General features: G+C 39.1%; 1 protein-coding gene across 2 annotated transcripts; it reads left to right on the top strand.

Annotated features, from left to right (window-relative positions):
- The first annotated feature begins 567 nt into the window (after window positions 1-567).
- On the top strand, window positions 568-16421 carry LOC138332335 (protein GUCD1-like). Of its 2 annotated transcripts, none has more exons than XM_069280392.1 (9): window positions 568-746; window positions 2176-2299; window positions 3599-3664; window positions 4020-4119; window positions 4426-4517; window positions 4647-4746; window positions 5128-5176; window positions 13241-13315; window positions 14646-16421. In XM_069280392.1, exons 1-9 carry the CDS (start codon window positions 725-727, stop codon window positions 14732-14734), a joined length of 717 nt encoding a protein of 238 aa, XP_069136493.1. In that variant the 5' UTR covers window positions 568-724; the 3' UTR covers window positions 14735-16421. The 2 variants fall into 2 exon arrangements, with proteins under 2 accessions (XP_069136493.1, XP_069136492.1); XM_069280391.1 differs by lacking the exon at window positions 568-746 and adding an exon at window positions 862-1015.
- The last annotated feature ends 458 nt before the right edge of the window (window positions 16422-16879 follow it).

Genomic DNA, 16879 nt, shown 5'->3' with positions numbered 1-16879 from the left:
TTAGTAGCTTGTATCGCCAAACAAAAATAAAGAAACATAAGAACTAGTATTTCACATATCAAAAACAAAACGTACACAAACATACATGGGTACAGTAAGATACATAATTCAGTTAAGATATGGTTTTATATTTTTAATTAAGATGCAAGACGATTGTCACTATAAAAAGTTTATTACCATACATACATGTATATTTTAAGATTATAGAAAAGACTGATAATATATAGTCAGGAGGGCAAATGATTGAGACTCCCCTATCTACAAGCCCCCTGAGTTCAAAAATATAAATAAAATTATATAGAATGAGGAGTTTAAAATTCAACACTTTGTCACATCAGTTACTGAAAATATTTTAAGAAATAGATATCTATTGTATTTGTAGATTAAATCTGTAAATTTATTTAGTCATATTTTTTTTTGAAGAATGAGTTTCTGAAATCAAATTCCTACAAGATAAATTATTCCTGATCAAGTAAGTCATTGATATGATTTATTGACTTCCACTAGCTAATCACTATCTGCATTGTAAACTTGGTGGTGTGCAACCTTTTTGATGGGAGGATATCGTTTTAGAGTTACCGCCCCTCGCTTGTTCCTGTTTACAAACTCGAGTGTCAATTTTTCTCTCAGAGTGTTTATTAGATATTTTCAGCGCATCTGCTGTTTGTTATGTGGGGAATTGTGACATGTAGATCAGCAGAAACGTACTACACAATTTTTAACGATGGCGGAAACTGTCAAAGGCGGTAAGATAGCTTTAAGTTACCAGCTGATCACGAAGAAACTGTTAGCTGACGACGAAATTCATGATCATCCGAGATTATCCCCAGGCTATAAATAAAACATTATGATGTCATGTTTAAATCGATCTGACGGAGTGGAAATCCAAGTTATATGACCACAGTAACATCGGAGTTTTCTCTAATGAAAATAATTACATGTCCGACATTGTGACAAGGGGCTGAACTTTCACATGAACTGTTATCCATGCAGATATGCAGTTGTGTCCTGCCATGTACACATCGGGACAATACAATACTAATTTAGTCTAATAATTATTACATATGATATGGGACACCCAATTTTTTTTGTAGTTGAATATTGTTTCTTTATTTTAAAATTCATTTAGATCTTTTAGTGTCACTTTACAATTTAGATCAAGTTAAATACTTTTACTTTCATTACTGAAGTTTTGATTTCGTCCGAAAAGGAACCAACTTTCAGAAATAAACACTAATAAAGGAGGATCTGTTGAACCCTACTGTTCATTTGTTAAGTAAAATATCACAACAATCTGAAAACTGTGGTATGAAAATAACGATGATGCTTATGGATAGCTTAATTATAAGCTTATGTATTTCTCACCATGTGGCATGCCCCATCCACTGCCCATAAAATTGTACATATCTAAAACTTCTTTTCAAGTTCCATCAGTGGGAATTACTCAATTTCCAGGGTTGATTTACGACCTTTACATTCCAGGAACATATCATAGCGAAATTGAAGGCTCTGATCAGTGTTGAGTAGGATGATGGTTCAGGTTTCTTTTACTGGTGGTATCTGGGGACTGGCATGCCTATAATCTTCTTGTGATCCTAACTAGACCATTCTCAAATTCAATGTGTGCCATATTAAATGTATTTCTGCTACTTTGATCCAATCAACAAATATGTAATCCCCATTTTTTATAAGGGAAAGAACTCAAGTAAATGATTAGATCAAAGTACAATGTAGCAGACATAAATTTGAAGAAAATCGCAAAACACCCTTTACCTTCATAAATGCACATTTTTTCTGAACCTAGGCTATTGGTGTAAAGCTGAGTGTTTTTGTACTCTGTCAGTAATATATGCTGAACAAAGACTTTGTGCCATTGCTCCATATTTTACAACAGGAAATTATCTTCATCTTTATCTTAAAATTATTTGAAATAAAATCATGCAATGTTCTTGTGATGGCCCAGTTGAAATAAAAACAAAATTCTATGACTAACTCTAGGAGAAATCATCTAAAAAACCAAAATGATTTAAAAGAGATAATGGAAACAGCTAGCACCTTTTTGGAAATTTCTAAAAAAAATCCACAGAGGGAAAAGCTATGCATATTATGCAGAAACCATACTTTAGTCTTAACAAAGTACCCGGTATATCACATGTTTCTGTTTCCTACTTGTAGATGGAGGAATTAAGCTTAAGGATAAGGGTGCAGACAGTCAAAGACAAGTTCAGTTGAAAGTGCCAACACATATACAGTCATACTCCTGGGACTGTGGGCTGGCATGTTGCTGCATGGTGCTCAGGTTTGTGTGTGAATATATATCCATCCTCAGCAGAGATGAAAAAAAAAACAAAAAAAACTCAACTATATTTATATGTCAGGACAGGGTGATCAGTACAAGTTAGCAAACAATGTATCCATACTTTTAGAATTTAACATACACCAATAACAGACAAATTCTAAAAGATCAGAAAAGTTTTAGTGTACTGAAATATTTAGTAATAAGGACTGTCAATTTTGCTCTTTTAATCCTGGGCAAAGGGGAGATAATTAGATAATTTTGGCTGACTTTTTTAATCAAATGTCCTTGACAGTAGAAAGGAAAACATTTCATTGACTATCAAATTTTTTTAACATAGAAAAAAAATAAAAACATTTCGTTTAAATATTGATATTAGTCATGTAATATTAGCTACCAATTGTGTCACATATAAAAATATTAAAGTTGTTGCTTTGTGTTACATGTAATTGAGAAAGGTCTACATGTATATAAGGAGAGATAATTTGTGTAACATTGACTACCAATCATGTTGCATACAAAAATATTAAGTTATTGCTTTGTGGTATATGTAATTAGACTATTTAGACGCGTACTGTTATTGATTGTCAATCATTTTTAGCTCGCCTATTCGAAGAATAGGGGGAGCTAATGTTGTCACCCTGGTGTCGGCGTCAGCGTTGGCGTCCCATTTCACGTTCAAGTTTTTGAGCAAGTTTCTGTTTCGTCAATTGTTTAAGCTTAAGTCATCATAAATGTTTATGATTTTATTTTCCTAATGTGTATGGATGCTGAACGTGATAATACAACCAATTTGGGGCCCTTTAGGGGGTTTTTGAGTCTGTTAATTTGTCATAATTCCATGTTAAATTTTTTAGCAAGTTTCTATTTTGTCAATTGTTTTAGCATAAGTCATTATAAATGTTTATGATTTTATTTTCCTAATGTGTATGGATCCTGAACGTGATAATACAACCAATTTGGGGCCCTTTTAGGGGGTTTTTGAGTCTGTTAATTTGTCATATTTCCATGTTTAAATAGTAAATACTTGAACATCAACTTCTTCTGAATAGGCAAGCTTTGCTGTTCTCCAACAGCTCTTGTATATAATTAAACTTGCAAAGTATATTGGTTTGTAAAAGAGAGAGAGAAATATATTGGTTTGTTGCGATTGCACTATGGATGATATGTTGTGTAATTTTGGTATACCCACAGAATATAGAACTATCTATTTACTGAATGTGTCAGTAAATCAGATATTGAATCTATTTAGTGATGATACCAGGTATATATCACCAGATATTTATGCCATATGTTTTGCAGATACTTCAAGAGGAATGTTCACAGTGTTTACACTTCTGACTTTGAGGCACTTAACTGTGGAGAAAGGTCAGTTTTATCAAACTAGAACACAGTGGTTAAACACATGATGTTATATATGGAGGGCATCTAAATCTGTAAAATTATGTGAGGAAACATGTGTCTTTTGATTAGACAAAGTATCAGCAAACTGATTATATTTCTCAAAATATTATGAGATATGCATTGATAGCATAGATAAAATATGTAATCATATTGTAAATTATGCCTCAAATAATGAAGTCACAACTGATACCTTTCTGCAAGGGAGATAATTCAGTAAAATTAAAAAACTGAATAATAAATATGTGAACTATATTCTCATAGAATAACAAACAACCCTCTGATTATACAACTATAGCCAGTGATATATTTTGTGATGCAGTATTTGGACAATAGATTTAGCCTACCTGTTCAAGTTCCATGATATAAGAACAAAGCTAACGACTGTGACTCTGGGAGTGGACCAAGAATATGCAAAAAAGGTATACTTTCCTAATCACATTATTTATAAGTCAGTATCCATGTTTAATGGTGTTAACCTTATAACAAAGCTTGGTTTCTGAATTGATATTTAACTAGGATCAACTGAAATTATACACATGTAACTGTAGTGTAATTGTTTTCAGCTTGTTTAAGTTGGTCATTACTAATTAGAAAAAGATAGCAATGGGGATTAATCTGTCACATTTATAAAAAAAAAATCAACAGAACTTTTAGAGGACACAATGTTAATATCTATAAATACAATTAGAATAAAACAATTATTCAAAGTGTTCTGTTTCCTATAGCCATTCTACAAAATTCACTTCAATCAAGATGAAGACAGAGTTGGAAAGATGTTTTCTGAAGCTGCATCCAATAATATAGAGGTAGAAAAATGGTGAGTATAACAAATTATTCTTATCATGATAACTTTGTACCCTATGATGTTGTGACTGCCCTTTACTAGGCTTTTTGTACCAGCCCAGATTCCCTCCTATAACTATACTGAGTTTGATCCTATTTACAGCTCAGTGCCTATATCAGACATTGTGAATCACGTCGCCAAGGAGAACCTGGTGATCTGTCTGGTGGACTGGAACTACCTCGAGTGTATCTGGTGTGACAAGGTCAGTGCAAGGTCATTCAGTGTCACCAGAGTTCATGTTTAACCATCAAAAAGAAATATCAATAAATAGATTTTGTATCAGTAACGTTATTGGGAGAGAGTTCAGCATTGGCCTGGTAAAATTTGTTTGTGGAATTCTACATGATTTGTACTAATTATACATTTTACTTTCATCAAATATTTTCTTGATTTTGATTATCAAAGATTCTTTTCTTAATTGAGAATGTTTTTACCTTTAGAATGTATAATGTAGTTCTTGTATAATGATAGGGTTCAATGTAAGAGAATAATTGATATATTTCATCAAGTTATTTTTTGTGTTTGAAATTCTAGATATGGCAACTTAACACTTAAAGTACTAACTGACAAATTTAATTTTTAGAGACGCCCTTGTTTTTCGTGCTTCAAATGGTGCTGTGGAACTTACCAAGGTAAGATATCATATTTTCAAATTGTTCAAAGAATATTGGCATCTGAATATCATTGCACTATTCTACTTACTACAGTGGTCCCATAAGAATCTATGGGTCGATTATTTAGAAATATCACAGTTTAGGCTAATAAAGATCGAGATCTTTAAAAAAACAAATAATGTTATGATAACTGTACAACAATCTTTATTCAAATGTGGACAAATAAATTACACAGACAGGGAATTAGGAGACATCCATTCAAAGTTTTTCCACAACATTCCAGATTGGATATTCGTTAGAACATGTTTGGCCTAGAATTGTAAAAATATGGAACAAGCTTCCCAAGAATGTTGTTTTAGCACTAAATGTATACATCTTTGTATACAGATTAGATAATCAGGAACTCCTTTATAGGTATAGATATGTTGTTTTAACACTAAATATATACATCTTTGTATACAGATTAGATAATCAGGAACTCCTTTATAGTTATAGATATGTTGTTTTAACACTAAATGTATACATCTTTGTATACAGATTAGATAATCATTTGGAGAATCAGGAGCTCCTTTATAGTTTAAGATATGAAATAATTCAAATGTTTAAGTAACCTCACTTTCATGTACATTGTACATAGTACTATTTAATATATATGTAACAGGGTGCAGGATTTACAATAAATTTAATACCTGCCTCTGCCAGGGATCGAACTCGGGACCTCTGGATTACTAGTCTGATGCTCAACCGATCGAGCTAAAGAGAAGTTCTCCCTAGCCGAGCGATATATTGCGGCTAGTATTGACCAGAGAATCTCTATTTAGATCCATAGGTGCTAAATTTGTCTGACAGTATATAATCTATAATGTCTGACATATATGGTCAGACAAATTTAATACCCATGTTTAGATCCTCAATTGATAAATAAACTTAACTTAAGATGTCCTGGAAAAGATTTCTTAATGCTATTTCATATACTCATTACAATATGGAAATTTGAGTTCCAGTTTGGATTGAAATGTATTTGCCATCTATTAAATTCACACAATTATCTAGGTAATTGTTTTTGTCACACACAAAAATGCAAGTCAGTTATCCATATTGGTATGTGTACAGCAGAATACGTCTTCATATATAGTCATATGCAAAACTTCAAAGAACAAGAGTAAATTTTGCAAAAGGAAATAAAGACATTACTAACAAAGGTATTAGTCGTCCACTCTGGCAACATTTTTAGCTCACCTGGCCCAAAGGGCCGGTAAGCTTATGTCATGGCGCGGCGTCCGTTGTCCGTCCGTTCGTCAACATTTCCTTTAAATCGCTACTAGTCATAGAGTTCTGCATGGATTGTAACCAAATTTGGCCACAAATATCCTTGGGGGAGGGGAAACAGAACTTGTATAAATTTTGGCTCTGTCCCCCCCGGGGCAGGAGGGGCGGGGCCCAATAGGGGAAATAGAGGTAAATCCTATAAATCGCTTCTTGTCCTAGAGTTCTGCATGGATTGTAACCAAATTTGACCACAAACATCCTTGGGGGAGGGGGAACAGAACTTGTATAAATTTTGGCTCTGGTCCCCCAGGGGCAGGAGGGGCGGGGCCCAATAGGGGTAATAGAGGTAAATCCTTTAAATCGCTACTTGTCCTAGAGTTCTGCATGAATTGTAACCAAAATTAGCCACAAACATCCTTGGGGGAAGGGGAACAGAACTTGTATAAATTTTGGCTCTGATCCCCCAGGGGCAGGAGGGGCGGGGCCCAATAGGGGAAATAGAGGTAAATCCTTTAAATCGCTACTAGTCATAGAGTTCTGAATGGAATGTAACCAAATTTGGCCACAAACATCCTTGGGGGAAGGGGAACAGAACTTATATAAATTTTGGCTCTGGTCCCCCGGGGGCAGGAGGGGCGGGGCCCAATAGGGGAAATAGAGGTAAATCCTTTAAATCGCTACTAGTCATAGAGTTCTGAATGGAATGTAACCAAATTTGGCCACAAACATCCTTGGGGGAAGGGGAACAGAACTTGTATAAATTTTGGCTCTGGTCCCCCGGGGGCAGGAGGGGCGGGGCCCAATAGGGGAAATAGAGGTAAATCCTTTAAATCGCTACTAGTCATAGAGTTCTGAATGGAATGTAACTAAATTTGGCCACAAACATCCTTGGGGGAAGGGGAACAGAACTTGTATAAATTTTGGCTCTGATCCCCCGGGGGCAGGAGGGGCGGGGCCCAATAGGGGAAATAGAGGTAAATCCTTTAAATCACTACTTGTCATAGAGTTCTGAATGGAATGTAACCAAATTTGGCCACAAACATCCTTGGGGGAAGGGGAACAGAACTTGTATAAATTTTGGCTCTGATCCCCAGGGAGCAGGAGGGGCGGGGCCCAATAGGGGAAATAGAGGTAAATCCTTTAAATCGCTACTTGTCATAGAGTTCTACATGAAATGTAACCAAATTTGGCCACAAACATCCTTGGGGGAAGGGGAACAGAACTTGTATAAATTTTGGCTCTGGTCCCCCGGGGGCAGGAGGGGCGGGGCCCAATAGGGGAAATAGAGGTAAATCCTTTAAATCGCTACTAGTCATAGAGTTCTGAATGGAATGTAACCAAATTTGGCCACAAACATCCTTTGGGGAAGGGGAACAGAACTTGTATAAATTTTGGCTCTGGTCCCCCGGGGGCAGGAGGGGCGGGGCCCAATAGGGGTAAATAGAGGTAAATCCTTTAAATCGCTACTGTCATAGAGTTCTGAATGGAATGTAACCAAATTTGGCAACAAAGACATCCTTTGGGGAAGGGGAACAGAACTTGTATAAATTTTGGCTCTGACCCCCCGGGGGCAGGAGGGGTGGGGCCCAATAGGGGTAATAGAGGTAAATCCTTTAAATTGCTACTTGTCATAGAGTTCTTCATGGATTGTAACCAAATTTGGCCACAAACATCCTTGGGGGAAGGGGAACAGAACTTGTATAAATTTTGGCTCTGACCCCCCGGGGGCAGGAGGGGCGGGGCCCAATAGGGGAAATAGAGGTAAATCCTTTAAATCGCTACTTGTCCTAGAGTTCTGAATGGATTGTAACCAAATTTGGCCACAAACATCCTTGGGGGAAGGGGAACAGAACTTGTATAAATTTTGGCTCTGGTCCCCCGGGGGCAGGAGGGGCGGGGCCCAATAGGGGAAATAGAGGTAAATCCTTTAAATCGCTACTAGTCATAGAGTTCTGAATGGAATGTTACTAAATTTGGCCACAAACATCCTTGGGGGAAGGGGAACAGAACTTGTATAAATTTTTGGCTCTCATCCCCTGGGAGCAGGAGGGGCGGGGCCCAATAGGGGAAATAGAGGTAAATCCTTTAAATCACTACTTGTCCTAGAGTTCTGAATGGAATGTAACTAAATTTGGCCACAAACATCCTTGGGGGAAGGGGAACAGAACTTGTATAAATTTTGGCTCTGACCCCCCCGGGGCAGAGGGGCAGGGGCCCAATAGGGGTAATATAGGTAAATCCTTTAAATCGCTTCTTGTCATAGAGCTTCTGAATGGAATGGTAACCAAATTTGGCCACAAACATCCTTGGGGGAAGGGGAACAGAACTTGTATAAATTTTGGCTCTGGTCCCCCGGGGGCAGGAGGGGCGGGGCCCAATAGGGGAAATAGAGGTAAATCCTTTAAATCGCTACTTGTCATAGAGTTCTGAATTGAATGTAACCAAATTTGGCCACAAACATCCTTTGGGGAAGGGGAACAGAACTTGTATAAATTTTGGCTCTGGTCCCCCAGGGGCAGGAGGGGTCGGGGCCCAATAGGGGTAATAGAGGTAAATCCTTTAAATCGCTACTTGTCCTAGAGTTCTGCATGAATTGTAACCAAAATTGGCCACAAACATCCTTGGGGGAAGGGGAACAGAACTTGTATAAACTTTTGGCTCTGGTCCCCCGAGGGCAGGAGGGGCGGGGCCCAATAGGGGAAATAGAGGTAAATCCTTTGAAATCGCTTCTTGTCATAGAGCTCTGAATGGAATGTAACCAAATTTGGCCACAAACATCCTTTGGGGAAGGGGAACAGAACTTGTATAAATTTTGGCTCTGGTCCCCTGGGGGCAGGAGGGGCGGGGCCCAATAGGGGAAATAGAGGTAAATCCTTTAAATCGCTACTTGTAATAGAGTTCTACATGAATTGTAACCAAATTCTACCACAAACATCCTTGGGGAAGGGGAACAGAACTTGTATAAATTTTGACTCTGGTCCCCAGGGGGCAGGAGGGGCGGGGCCCAATAGGGGAAATAGAGGTAAATCCTTTAAATCGCTACTAGTCATAGAGTTCTGAATGGAATGTAACCAAATTTGGCCACAAACATCCTTGGGGGAAGGGGAACAGAACTTGTATAAATTTTGGCTCTGGTCCCCCAGGGGGCAGGAGGGGCGGGGCCCAATAGGGGAAATAGAGGTAAATCCTTTAAATCGCTACTAGTCATAGAGTTCTGAATGGAATGTAACCAAATTTGGCCACAAACATCCTTGGGGAAGGGGAACAGAACTTGTATAAATTTTGGCTCTGGTCCCCCGGGGGCAGGAGGGGCGGGGCCCAATAGGGGAAATAGAGGTAAATCCTTTGAAATCGCTACTTGTCATAGAGCTCTGAATGGAATGTAACCAAATTTGGCCACAAACATCCTTTGGGGAAGGGGAACAGAACTTGTATAAATTTTGGCTCTGGTCCCCCGGGGGCAGGAGGGGCGGGGCCCAATAGGGGAAATAGAGGTAAATCCTTTAAATCGCTACTTGTCATAGAGTTCTGAATGGATTGTAACCAAATTTGGCCACAAACATCCTTGGGGGAAGGGGAACAGAACTTGTATAAATTTTGGCTCTGGTCCCCAGGGGGCAGGAGGGGCGGGGCCCAATAGGGGAAATAGAGGTAAATCCTTTAAATCGCTACTTGTCATAGAGTTCTGAATGGAATGTAACCAAATTTGGCCACAAACATCCTTTGGGGAAGGGGAACAGAACTTGTATAAATTTTGGCTCTGGTCCCCCGGGGGCAGGAGGGGCGGGGCCCAATAGGGGAAATAGAGGTAAATCCTTTAAATCGCTACTAGTCATAGAGTTCTGAATGGAATGTAACCAAATTTGGCCACAAACATCCTTGGGGGAGGGGAACAGAACTTGTATAAATTTTGGTCTCTGGTCCCCCAGGGGCAGGAGGGGCGGGGCCCAATAGGGGAAATAGAGGTAAATCCTATAAATCGCTACTTGTCCTAGAGTTCTGCATGGTTTGTAACCAAATTTGGCCACAAACATCCTTGGGGGAAGGGGAACAGAACTTGTATAAATTTTGGCTCTGACCCCCCGGGGGCAGGAGGGGCGGGGCCCAATAGGGGAAATAGAGGTAAATCCTTTAAAATCGCTACTTGTCATAGAGCTCTGAATGGAATGTAACCAAATTTGGCCACAAACATCCTTTGGGGAAGGGGAACAGAACTTGTATAAATTTTGGCTCTGGTCCCCCGGGGGCAGGAGGGGCGGGGCCCAATAGGGGAAATAGAGGTAAATCCTTTAAATCGCTACTTGTCATAGAGTTCTACATGAATTGTAACCAAATTTCCACCACAAACATCCTTGGGGGAAGGGGAACAGAACTTGTGTAAATTTTGGCTCTGGTCCCCCGGGGGCAGGAGGGGCGGGGCCCAATAGGGGAAATAGAGGTAAATCCTTTAAATCGCTACTTGTCATAGAGTTCTGAATGGAATGTAACCAAATTTGGCCACAAACATCCTTGGGGGAAGGGGAACAGAACTTGTATAAATTTTGGCTCTGGTCCCCCGGGGCAGGAGGGGCGGGGCCCAATAGGGGAAATAGAGGTAAATCCTTTAAATCGCTACTAGTCATAGAGTTCTGAATGGAATGTAACCAAATTTGGCCACAAACATCCTTGGGGGAAGGGGAACAGAACTTGTATAAATTTTGGCTCTGGTCCCCCAGGGGCAGGAGGGGCTGGGCCCAATAGGGGAAATAGAGGTAAATCCTTTAAATCGCTACTAGTCATAGAGTTCTGAATGGATTGTAACCAAATTTGGCCACAAATATCCTTGGGGGAGGGGGAACAGAACTTGTATAAATTTTGGCTCTGGTCCCCCAGGGGCAGGAGGGGCGGGGCCCAATAGGGGAAATAGAGGTAAATCCTTTAAATCGCTACTTGTCATAGAGTTCTGCATGGATTGTAACCAAATTTGGCCACAAACATCCTTGGGGGAGGGGGAACAGAACTTGTATAAATTTTGGCTCTGGTCCCCCAGGGGCAGGAGGGGCGGGGCCCAATAGGGGAAATAGAGGTAAATCCTTTAAATCGCTACTTGTCATAGAGTTCTGAATGGAATGTAACCAAATTTGGCCACAAACATCCTTGGGGGAAGGGGAACAGAACTTGTATAAATTTTGGCTCTGGTCCCCAGGGGGCAGGAGGGGCGGGGCCCAATAGGGGAAATAGAGGTAAATCCTTTAAATCGCTACTAGTCATAGAGTTCTGAATGGAATGTAACCAAATTTGGCCACAAACATCCTTGGGGGAAGGGGAACAGAACTTGTATAAATTTTGGCTCTGGTCCCCCGGGGGCAGGAGGGGCGGGGCCCAATAGGGGAAATAGAGGTAAATCCTTTAAATCGCTACTAGTCATAGAGTTCTGCATGGAATGTAACCAAATTTGGCCACAAACATCCTTGGGGGAAGGGGAACAGAACTTGTATAAATTTTGGCTCTGGTCCCCCGGGGGCAGGAGGGGCGGGGCCCAATAGGGGAAATAGAGGTAAATCCTTTAAATCGCTACTAGTCATAGAGTTCTGAATGGAATGTAACCAAATTTGGCCACAAACATCCTTGGGGGAAGGGGAACAGAACTTGTATAAATTTTGGCTCTGGTCCCCCGGGGGCAGGAGGGGCGGGGCCCAATAGGGGTAATAGAGGTAAATCCTTTGAAATCGCTACTTGTCATAGAGTTCTGAATGGAATGTAACCAAATTTGGCCACAAACATCCTTTGGGGAAGGGGAACAGAACTTGTATAAATTTTGGCTCTGGTCCCCCAGGGGCAGGAGGGGCGGGGCCCAATAGGGGAAATAGAGGTAAATCCTTTAAATCGCTACTTGTAATAGAGTTCTACATGAATTGTAACCAAATTCTGCCACAAACATCCTTGGGGGAAGGGGAACAGAACTTGTGTAAATTTTGACTCTGGTCCCCCGGGGGCAGGAGGGGCGGGGCCCAATAGGGGAAATAGAGGTAAATCCTTTAAATCGCTACTAGTCATAGAGTTCTGAATGGAATGTAACCAAATTTGGCCACAAACATCCTTTGGGGAAGGGGAACAGAACTTGTATAAATTTTGGCTCTGGTCCCCGGGGGGCAGGAGGGGCGGGGCCCAATAGGGGTAATAGAGGTAAATCCTTTAAATCGCTACTAGTCATAGAGTTCTGAATGGAATGTAACCAAATTTGGCCACAAACATCCTTGGGGGAAGGGGAACAGAACTTGTATAAATTTTGGCTCTGGTCCCCCGGGGGCAGGAGGGGCGGGGCCCAATAGGGGAAATAGAGGTAAATCCTTTAAATTGCTACTAGTCATAGAGTTCTGCATGGTTTGTAACCAAATTTGGCAACAAACATCCTTGGGGAAGAAGGGGAACAGAACTCGTATAAATTTTGACTCTGGCCCCCCGAGGGCAGGACGGGTGGGGCCCAATAGGGGAAATAGAGGTAAATCCTATAAATCACTTCTTGTCCTAGAGTTTTGTTGGGATTGTGACCAAATTTGGCCATAAACATCCTTGGAAGAAGGGGAACAGAACTTGTATAAATCTTGGCTCTGACCCCCTGGAGGCGGGAGGGTTGGGGCCCAATAGGGGATTTAGAGGTTAATATTAAAATTCCTTCAGAGAAGAAACAATGAACCTGTATTCAGAACATTACTTGGCATTACAAACCAGGTGAGCGATACAAGCCCTCTAGGCCTCTTGTTAGTTTTATGATATATCAACTATTTATTATCTTACTGATAGTACAAATGTAATTTTTCTATGTATTTTCAGGACATTTTGTGGTTGTGTGTGGATTTGATCAAAGAAAGAAACGAGTGTTCTATAAAAACCCTTCATATGATGAAGGTAAGTGAGGATATGTAATTAATGTTAATTAGGGATGATTTTATCGTTGGCTGCCTTTAACTCGTACACTCGGGAGTCAAACGGGCAGGGTTCTTACTCTTATATGCTATAAGTCACAGAAAGTGAAGGTCATTTTGAGAAACCTCATGTTTATCTGAGTTATAATGGCAGAAAGAGGATGGGCGTTTTTGTTTACGGGGTTGGTCTGGTTGGACCATTTTTAGGTCATTTAACACGAAGGGTCAGGATGACCTATTGTCATCATGCTTCGTCTGTCGTCGTGCACGTTGCTCCGTGGGCCCTGCGTAAACTTTTCATTCAACAACTTCTTCTCAATAACCGAAAGGCCTAGGGTACTGATGTTTTGCCATTAGCATGCTGGGATGAAGGGCTACCAAGTTTGTCCAAATAAATGACCTTGACCTTCATTAAAGGTCTCTGGGGTCAAATAGGCTAAATTCTTTAAACAACTTCTTCTCAAGAACCAAAAGACCTAGGTTACTCAAATTGGGTCTAGGATAAAGAGCTACCTAGTTTGTTCAAGTGAATGACCTTTATGTACTTTTAAGGTCAAAGTCATGAAATATTTTGGAAACTTGTTGTATTGCTTTTATACTTAGCCACTACTGTATACTATATGACTATGTTGTTTTGTGCCAATAGTCAGTTGGCCGTCAAGGTCCATGGGTCTCTTGTTAATGTAATTATTTCAAGTATAAATCCTGACTGACCTCTAGATTTTGATATAGACCTATGAGAACTTTGTCCAGACTTCTCTGAAAACAATATAAAATCACCAAGTTGGTTATTGATTAATGAATAAACAACTAGTTCCAACCAGACAAACAGAATAAATGAAAATGTCCAGTGAAACTTAGTCGCCATATAAACTTGAGAGTAAATCAATCGACTGACAGAGTTTGACATTACTATAAATAACCCCCATTCATACACGAGGGTAGCAAGAACTTAAGTACTGTGATTGGTAGAGGTCTCACACAAAGTGGAATGTTCTCCTAATCTTTTGAACTCTCTCATGGCAGATTGATATTAGTCCTCTGAAAAACAGGAGGGGAATATAGTATTAATTTCTTGTCTGTCTGTCTGTCTTTCCAGAGATAACTTATTGATAAATTTTGTTGAAATTTCATACAAAGGTAGCTACCTGGTCACTGGAATCCAGAATCATTGATGACTTGTTTATCAATGACATTAAAGATGCTCCATCGCTGACAAATGGTACTTTTTCACTATCAAAAACTGGAGCATCTTTAAGATTATCAAAAAATGTCATGTTTAAAAACTAGTGGAGAAATGTTTTTTGTTCCAGATGTATGTTGCAGCCGAATGGACAAATTTGACAAAGCAAGAAAAAGCCATGGTACAGATGAGGATACCCTGTTCATCTTTAACCCCTGAACATCACTGCAGTCAAATACTGGACGCTTTCCTCGTCCCACTTCAGTTCTGAAAATCACTGCAGTAAAATATATATACTGGACACTTTCTACATCCCACTTCAGTTCTGAAAATTACTTTAATTTCAGCATTATAATTGTGAATCAACAAGGCCAAAATGATGTTACATTGAGGACAAAATCCTTTTTATCTTCATCTCTACCACTAGGTCAACAATTTTTTCTCCAGCTTCCAAAAGACACTTGTCTGTAGCAAACTTGAATCATGGATCAAACAAAATCACTGTCTGCAGCTTCTTAAGAAAACAAAATATCAAGTTTTCTGACTTTACATTATTCTTCTTAAGAAATCTGCAAAAGGTTTGAGGTGAAATCACAGTTGGCTTCTCTCCCAGCTGCTATACAGCATAAGTGCAGTGATGTTACTATAAGGTAATGTTTTAGAAGCCGATTGAGAGATGCAAGAGAGTTGTGACTGAAGCACCAGTTTCTTGAGTTATTATAAGACCTTGGGTTGTGAGAAAGTTTGATTATGTCAAATTCTTTGTTTAATTGATGAGCTGTGATATAAACTGTCAGATCATGTATAACATCATTGAACCAGTTGGGATGGGGGTGGGGGTCTATCATCACCTCAGAACAAAACATTATCCGAAGAATTTTAGTATTTACGTGGAAAATGAAAAACAGAAGAAAAAAATCTTTTTTACTCAAAACCGAAATACTTTTGGGAATGAATAGTTGTACTGCCAACCATTAGATTATCTCCCCTTGGTTAAATCTGTAGTATAAATTTGGATCTTTTGTAATTATTACAGAGAAAAACGCAATAGTGAGGAGACTATACATAGACTTATTAGTGTTATGGTTATTTCTTTATAAATTTTGCTTGTAAAATGAATTCAAAATACTGCAAGATTAATTTATCATTTGAAAAAAGACACTGCCCTAATCACGTTCTGTTGTCTAAGGAAAGCTGCAGTCATCTAGTGAAATCAAGTCATGTTTTAGCTGTAGTCTGTGATGTTGTACAGATCTGTATCTGGTGAAACTATATCTACATTAAGGGATCAAATCAGATTTTTCTGTTTTGTTGTGTTCCAGAAATGACCTCTTCCCACAATTTATTGTGTTCACCAATATACCAGGAGTTCTGTTCACGAGTAAAACATCTCAAATAAGCCCCTCTCATAATCTATCTCAACTTTTGCACACATCCTGCTTTTGAAGAAACCTTTTGAACAGATAGACCCTGATCACAAATAAGATTTCATGTTGTGTATAAAAAATAAGTTTGAAATGTATACACATTAACTCATTCCCCCCAGAATTCTCATGATAGACTGGTCTAGTTTTTGATTTAGAAAAGTCTAAATGTGTCTTCAGGGATGAAAGCAAGGAGAGGGGGATTGTTTATGGATTAATATTGTTATATAGAGATCATTGGTACTATTTTTGATTGTCTGTTTCAGTTAATTGATTTGAGTTAATAACATATATATTCCTTTAAAGGTTTTGATTTTCCATTAATATTTCAGGTTTTTATGGTGATGATTATCCATGTTTCCAAGACAATTTATATTTCATTACAGTAATTAATCTTAAATTGTTGAAGATAAATATATAAGCTATGATGGGGAGATTATTACCAGGAGATTACAATACAAACTTAGCTTGGTGTTAACGGTTTTTGGGACTTCTATGGTTATTGTTACTTTTTTTCTACTGTAGTTTCTTTGTTGTTGATGATTTTTCATGAAGGTTAATTCTTATGTAGTTTAAGTTCAAGAAATAGCTTAAAAGACTATTTTAGATTAGGAAATGTTAGATTAATTCTGGTTTAGCTGAGCATTTCTTAATCTTGTTCTTTCTGTTAACTTTGTATGTCCCAAATGTAAATCATGTCCGTCCTTTCTTGTCACATTACATCACCCCTGAATGACCCCACCCACCCCTGTATAACCCTGCCCATCTGTGTATGACCCCACCCACCCCTGTATAACCCTGCCCATCCCTGTATGACCCCACCCACCCATAACCCTGCCCATCCCTGTATGACCCCACCCTTTTCTATGGTACTCCACCATCCTCTTATAACCCACTTCTATATAACTTTACTCTCCCCTTATTACCCCTACCACTCTGT

This window comes from Argopecten irradians, chromosome 9, assembly GCF_041381155.1.
Source record: "Argopecten irradians isolate NY chromosome 9, Ai_NY, whole genome shotgun sequence".
Lineage (NCBI taxonomy): Eukaryota > Metazoa > Mollusca > Bivalvia > Pectinida > Pectinidae > Argopecten > Argopecten irradians.
Note: the sequence above shows the minus strand (reverse complement) of the source record. Positions and strands in the feature narration are given on the sequence as shown.